Here is a 7856-nt window from a genome sequence, read left to right on the forward strand (position 1 = left end):
GTGGCAGACTAAAATTTATTCAAAAAAAATTTAGTCGTTACAAGGTTATTGTAAAATTGAACAACTGTTGTTTATTTTTTAAGTTTTAAACAATTACTGATGTAAGAGACTATTAATATTAAGTTTTTAATATTAATTTGAAAGACCTTTAGTCGTTATTTATATCAAGTCTTTAATATAAATTGAATTTAATTTTAAACACTTTTAGTCGTCATTTATATCAAGACTTTAATATAAATTGAATTTAATTTGAAACACTTTTAGTCGTCATTTATATCAAGTCTTTAATATAAATTGAATTTAATTTGAAACACTTTTAGTCGTCATTTATATCAAGTCTTTAATATAAATTGAATTTAATTTGAAACACATTTAATAGTTAATTTATCATAAGTCTTTAAAATAAATTTAAGATAATTTCAAACACTTGTTTTTAGGCACACTACGGTCGTGTCCTGTCATGGTCGCCAATGATCGAAAACTATTTAATTTAATAGTTTTTTCTATTCTCTTTGATTTTATATAAATCCAAACGCACCTTTTGCTTGAGTAGTTCACATACCACTGACTTTATTTTTAAAACATATTATTAACAATAGCAAAAAAAGCAAAACAAAAGGAAAGCTGCGGCTATTAAAAGCTTTTTTGTTAGTTGTAAATAAATATTAAATAATTGAACTTAAAATAAGTATACGAGAACCTAATTGACTTAACATACCGGCCCCCATTGAGACCGTCAGGTTCAATTAATTGGTAATACAGCTAGCTTCGTAATTGGTTTGAGTTGTGTAAAACTACTATATTCTTGTGAAAATAGTGTTGTTGAATAATATATACAATATGCAACAGAGCGCGTTGTATTTCATTTATCACGAATAATGATTGAATTTGTGCCTCGTGCTTGTGATGCCATCTTAGCATCAGCGCAACCATACGTAGACATTTGTTATAATTGCTTATCTGATGAAGTCTCTGTTGCAAATACGACAGTTTGATATCTTCCAAAATGCACACTAGTTTGCGAATTTCTAACTTGCGTTCGTCAACTGTTAGTTGATTTATTGAATGTTCTGGCCAGTTTGGCCACGGCAACATTAAGAATGAAGGTCCTTTGAACCAATTTGATTACAGGAATTCTGGGACGGTACACCCTCTAAAAACGAGATCAGCTGGATTCTGATCGGTTGGTACATGGCATCCAGCATCCAGCAAGAAGATGGGCGGCACACAATTCAAGACGTGGTAATGATCTTGCTTTCACAGGAGCAACTCGGGATTTGGAAGTTAATAAATGAACATTAACATTGCCAAAATTATCTTGACAACGTAGATAGATACAACATCCGTATGCTCTAATTGATGCGTCGCTGAAGCCATGTACTTGCATGTTAATTGAGTTCTTGATTCGAGTGAACCTAGGAATTTTAAGAAGTACCACTTGATGCAAATCAGCAAGAATTTTGTTCCATGTTGTGTAAATTTCTTGAGGTACGGATTCATCCCAATCACATCCAATTATCCATAGTTGCTGTAACAAAATCTTAGCTTTGATGATTAGTGGAGTAATTAGACCCAAAGGATCATATAAAGATGATGCTAATGACAAAATGTTTCGTTTAGTATGACTTGCTGGTATATTGGTTGATTGAAAAGTGAAGCAAAAATAGTCTTCTTTCGTATTCCATAACATTCCAAGTGGGCATGCCATATCTCTTGCAGTCTCAATATCTGTAAGTTTAACATTTGGTGCAGTGATGTTAACATTGTTACTATTCCACTTTGTTAACGATAAGTTGTAAAAATCCAATATTTCGGTAGTTTCATTTTTGATGGCTTGCAATGTCTCCAAGTCATCTGCTCCTGAGATCATGTCATCGACATAAAAATCCCTTTTTAATATCATTTTACCTGTTTCTTTACGGTAAGGATAGTTATCTGCAATGTAGTGTAAGCACCTAGTTGCAAGAAATTGCGCAGAACTCGTACCATATGTAACAGTATTCAGTTGATAAACTGAAATATTTTGCGATTTATGCTCACGCCACAAAATTAGTTGAAAATTGCGATCACTTCGATGTAGCCAAAATTGTCTATACATTATTGTTATGTCAGCCGTTATTCCATATTGATATAATCGAAATCTTAATAATGTTATTACAAGTTCATTTTGGATTGTAGGGCCCACTACACGTAATTTAGTAGTTGTGCTATCTGGTTTAATTACATAATGATGTGGGATAAAATAGTGGGGAGAATTTAAATCCAAATCCTTAACCATCGACATATGTCCGAGATTTTCATAATCTTGCATAAATTTCACATATTCCAATTTTAACTCAATATTGGAGTCAAGTCTTCTTTCCATAGATAAAAATCTTCTTAATGCATTTTTCTGAGAATTTCCAAAAGTACTTGTGTCGCCTTTGAATGGCAACCTTGTCATAATTCGGCCATCGTTACTGAGAGCTACAGAAAGTTGGTTTCGCATTGCTGTTCTTCTACTGACTATACTGATGGTGGATGAACTGGTTCCTCTATCTGCCACAACCGTTCCAAGTTCGCATTAATTGTATCCAAGCTAACAACACAATGGGATGAAACAATTTTGGAATCTTTAGTAGAACAATATTTTCCTGAAATAATCCAGCCGAACAAAGTTTTTTGTAAAGTCGGTAAATTCTCACCAAGTTTTATTTGGCCTACTGCTAGCAGTGAAAAGAAAGCTTCTGCGCCAAGTAACATATCAATTTTTTGGCGTTTAGAAAATGTCGGATCAGCTAATTGAAGATTTTCAGGAATTTGCAACTCTTCTAACGACAGTGTTTCATTAGGGTGATATCCAGAATTCTTTTGGTAACGAGAAACTCAAGTGCTGCTTCAAAACTGTTTAACCTTGAACGTATCGTACTTATAGTTTTGTGTTTAATATTTATTGATGCAGCTCCTACACCAACAAGACTGTTTTCACTTCGTGACTTTTTTAGATGAAGTGCATTACACATCGATTCCGATATTAAATTGACCTGCGAGCATGAATCTAATAACACTCTACAGAGTTGAAAAGTACCAGATGCATCTTTAGCTAACACCATTGCTGTTGCCAAAAGCACCACTGATTTTACCCGAGCAGAAGTATCGTCTGGAACTAGTGTACTAGTGTGTACATGACTTAGAGGTGATATTGTTTGCTCACATAAAGGTTCCATATTAGATGATGCACCAGTATTATGTAAAAGTGAATGATGTCGTTTTTTGCACATTCGGCATGAATACGTTGATGGACAATGTGTGCTAATGTGATCTTTCCGGAGACAATTAAAGCATAGTTGGATTTGCTTCGCCTGTTGACATCGATTTTCAATTGATAGAGCTAAAAAATTTGGACAATTAGTAATATAATGACCAGGTTTTAAACAATATACACAATGAATCTGACTTGTAGACTTTTGTTTCGTCATTAAGATGTGCTTGAAAGGTTTACGAACACCAGTATGCTGCAACTCTTGGTTGATTGTAGCCTTTGGCTTGGCCTTTGCTAGTACCATTAATTGTTGATATCGCCTGTCAAGCATCTTGCAACATTCCAGCCAAGTTGGTAGTTTCGTATAGTCGTGACATTCATTCCATTTACGTTTCGTCTCACTATCCGCTTTCGTCATCACCAAATGAATCATGATTGCATCACATATCTGTTCGTGTGATCCCAGTGACTTAAGCGAACTATATAAAGCCGAAATGTTGTCCACTAATTGGCGAAGTTGAGTCGAATCAGGCATAATACATTGTGGTTCATCAAAAAGTGTTACAATGCCTTCCAGAAATATGAGAGGGTCATTGTCGTATCGCTCTTTGAGTCTTTGGAGAGCCTTCGGATAGTTGTCTTCCGTTATCTGGAACGCCTTTACTGTAGCTAACGCTTCCCCTTGAAGACACGATAACAAATGGTTGAATTTTTCAATTGATGTCAAGAGCGAATCACTATCTACAAGGTTTTGAAAAATATGTATAAAATTTTTGAATTCAAGATATTTGCCGTCAAACTTAGGCAACTTTAAATGTGGCAATCTGTTTGACAGCAGCTGCGGTAACGAGAAAGTTTGCTCATGGTAGCTTTGTCTCCCCCGTCCATCAACTAATGACAATATTAAACATTTTGTACTTACGTACAGCTCATCGATGTCAGAGCGCGCTGAATCTGTAGGACAATATCGCTCTATCTGATTCTGGTAGTAAGATACCTGCTTATAATATGCATCTAGCATCCCAAGTCTACACTCCAATTCCGTTGACGATAAAGTTTTGTTGTTCTCAACAATATTTTTAATTCGCGTTATTCTGCCTTTTGTAGATGCTCGCTGCTGTTTTAATTCTTCTAACGAAGGCAATGGCGGCAGAGAATTTGACGCTGCAGTCGAATTGTTTTCGGCAGCGCTGCTCGCTGCTGCATTATTAGAATTTTGCATCACCGAAAGCAAATGCAAAACCGAAAATAAAACAAAAAAAAACCAACTAATGTTATGAAGGTTAATAACCTGAATGATTGTCAAGGTTATTGTAAAATTGAACAACTGTTGTTTATTTTTTAAGTTTTAAACAATTACTGATGTAAGAGACTATTAATATTAAGTTTTTAATATTAATTTGAAAGACCTTTAGTCGTTATTTATATCAAGTCTTTAATATAAATTGAATTTAATTTTAAACACTTTTAGTCGTCATTTATATATCAAGTTTTTAATATAAATTGAATTTAATTTGAAACACTTTTAGTCGTCATTTATATATCAAGTCTTTAATATAAATTGAATTTAATTTGAAACACTTTTAGTCGTCATTTATATCAAGTCTTTAATATAAATTGAATTTAATTTGAAACACTTTTAATAGTTAATTTATCATAAGTCTTTAAAATAAATTTAAGATAATTTCAAACACTTGTTTTTAGGCACACTACGGTCGTGTCCTGTCATGGTCGCCAATGATCGAAAACTATTTAATTTAATAGTTTTTTCTATTCTCTTTGATTTTATATAAATCCAAACGCACCTTTTGCTTGAGTAGTTCACATACCACTGACTTTATTTTTAAAACATATTATTAACAATAGCAAAAAAAGCAAAACAAAAGGAAAGCTGCGGCTATTAAAAGCTTTTTTGTTAGTTATAAATAAATATTAAATAATTGAACTTAAAATAAGTATACGAGAACCCAATTGACTTAACACTACTTCTCCGAATATTTTTGGCCAGCAGCTTCGACATTGTTGACGTAAAATAAATACAAAATCAAACAATTGCATAAAATCATAAAATAAAAAATAAAATCACAAAATAAAACAAAACGACCGTTTCGCTAAAGTATTGCCCATCGAGCAATAAAAAAAGTAGTATCATTCACAATAGAGTCTTGAAAATCAAATATGCAAGAGGTAGGTGGTGTTGAAAATATATTCTTCAATATTGTCTTGCAAATCAAGTGCGGAATTATTTATTAGGGAATTGTTTTTGTAAAATCAAATAATTTTGCACATGCAACGATGCACAGACATCGTGAATACCCCTATTATAGAAGAATTGTAGAAAATTTACTTACTATTTTAAAGGAAATTTTAAATTCAAAATTTATAACAGGAATACATTGTACTATGTAATATTTATATGAAAGAAAAAACACACTCATTAAAACACATGTAATAATAAATTATTTTACACAAAAGTTTTCGCTATAGAAATTTTAAACAAAGAAGATCAAGAATGAAAGAGCTCATAGAAACCATATTGGAAATTTATAACAAATGATATATATTAGGCATTTTCTTTTGTAAGGATATTATTATTATTATTATTTATTGATTCAAAAAAAAATCATACAGCACTTACAAAAATTATAGAATTTTACTTAAAATCTAAATTGACAATAACATATTTGTTGTGAGTCAGATTGGCATACAAAAGGTGCATAATATTAACATTATTATTTATATAAATTCTTCAATAATTAATTTTCTGTAACTCAAAACACTTTTCATAAAATTATACAGTTTATAAATACTGCTACCGTTTAATAAGATTTTCACTTCTTCTTCAGACAGAAGTGCTTTATCAAAAAAACTACGCCTATGTTCTCTGAAAAGTGGACATACACCAATAATATGACATATATTTTTTATTTCATGACGATTACATATAGAACAATCACGATCAGATGTATTAAACTCTCTACCGTTCAGATTAAAAAGACCGCCTCTACATTTAAAAAGTAGGCTCGATATGTGCTGAGTGTTTTCGAAATAAAAATTATGCATAATGTCATATTGTAGCTGTGGGTACATATCATGAGATCCCGACCTAGCATTCGTTACAAAAGAATCGTGTTCCCTCCTAAAACTGGTTATTGAAACACCCAGTTCTAAACACATATTTTCCCAATCTTTGGCCCAATATATACCTTTACTAATTATAAGTTCCGCTAATATTCGAGGAAGCCTTGTGGGAGGGAGATTAAGAATTTTTCTTACATATGCGAAATGTATTTGTATTGTGTCTAAGAACTGCGCCGGTAAGCCCGTTTCTAAGTGGAGCATATAGTTGGGGGTATTAGTAGGTAGAAATAGTATCTTTTTTATAAAAAATCTAAAAAGTTTTTCCACTTGATCATAGTGTTTGTAACCCCAAACTTGGGCACCGTAAAGTACAATCGACCGTGCTGCCGAGTAGAAAATTTTCAATTTATTTTTAAAAGTTATTTTAGGATTAGACAAATACTTTGCTCATATCGAGTTAATTGCATTTTTACCTAAGGAGAGTTTAGAGGTCAAATGTTTGATGTAGGAAAGGTTATACGTAATTAATATTCCGAGATATTTATATTCATTGACAATTTCTACTTGCCTTTTCCCAAATTTCCACGACAACGAATTACTTACTCTGGGACCTTTTCTGAAAATCATTATCTTAGATTTATCTAGATTCGCGATAAGACCCCATTGTGAACAATACCTAAATAAATCATCTATCATAATTTGCAATACATCAGGTGAATCCGCAAGTAGAACCACATCGTCAGCATACGAAAGCACTTTTATATTAGTTGAGTTAATAGGTACTCCACCCGTTAAAAAGTCATGCTGATCATTTAAGTATAGGGAGAACAAAATCGGGCTGAGCAGACATCCTTGTTTTACACCTTGAGTAACTTTAAATGAAGAAGACATAAGATTACCGTCCCTTACGCAACTGCTGGTGTTCGAGTATAATTTCATCAGTGTGCTCAAAAACTTATGAGACAAACCTAAAGAAGCTAATTTGAAAAATAAGGCATTCCTGGGTATAGTGTCAAATGCACATGAAAAATCCACAAAAAAGGCATATGTTTTTTTATTGTTACTTAAATTTAATTGTATAATAGAGGTTAGATTAAAAATATTATCAACAGTTGAGTAAGATCTCCGGAATCCAGCTTGGTATTCATTTAATATATTATTGAGCTCAACCCAGCTATTCATACGCGAAACTAGTATACCAGTAAATATTTTATATATAGAGTCCAGCAATGATAATCCACGATAATTAGTAACTATATTGGGATCTCCTTTTTTAAACATGGGTTGAGTTATCGATTTTAAAAACGAATAAGGTATGACACCGTGAAGAAATATATAATTATATAGCGTAAGTAACTCGTTAAGGAAACCAACAGGAGCATTTTTGTAGAACTCATAAGTAATACTGTCGTTACCTGAAGCTTTGTTAGATTTGGTGTTTGCAAGCACAAGCTGGAGTTCACGAAATTCAAAAGGAGAATCAAGGAAAGGATTGAGAAAAGGCGGAAGACACCAAGAGATAACTGGAAGGTCG

The 7856-nt window shown here is 32.6% G+C and overlaps 1 protein-coding gene across 1 annotated transcript; it reads right to left on the bottom strand.

Annotated features, from left to right (window-relative positions):
- Positions 1-1165: 1165 nt before the first annotated feature.
- On the bottom strand, positions 1166-2443 carry LOC119667703. Its single transcript, XM_038077011.1, has one exon. It carries the CDS (start codon positions 2441-2443, stop codon positions 1166-1168), a length of 1278 nt encoding a protein of 425 aa, XP_037932939.1.
- Positions 2444-7856: the final 5413 nt, after the last annotated feature.

Source organism: Teleopsis dalmanni, chromosome 1, assembly GCF_002237135.1.
Source record: "Teleopsis dalmanni isolate 2A chromosome 1, ASM223713v2, whole genome shotgun sequence".
Classification (NCBI taxonomy): domain Eukaryota; kingdom Metazoa; phylum Arthropoda; class Insecta; order Diptera; family Diopsidae; genus Teleopsis; species Teleopsis dalmanni.

Bases quoted from the DNA above. Each gene is read 5' to 3' on its own strand.
- LOC119667703 (XM_038077011.1), bottom strand. From the start codon at position 2,443: ATGACAAGGTTGCCATTCAAAGGCGACACAAGTACTTTTGGAAATTCT.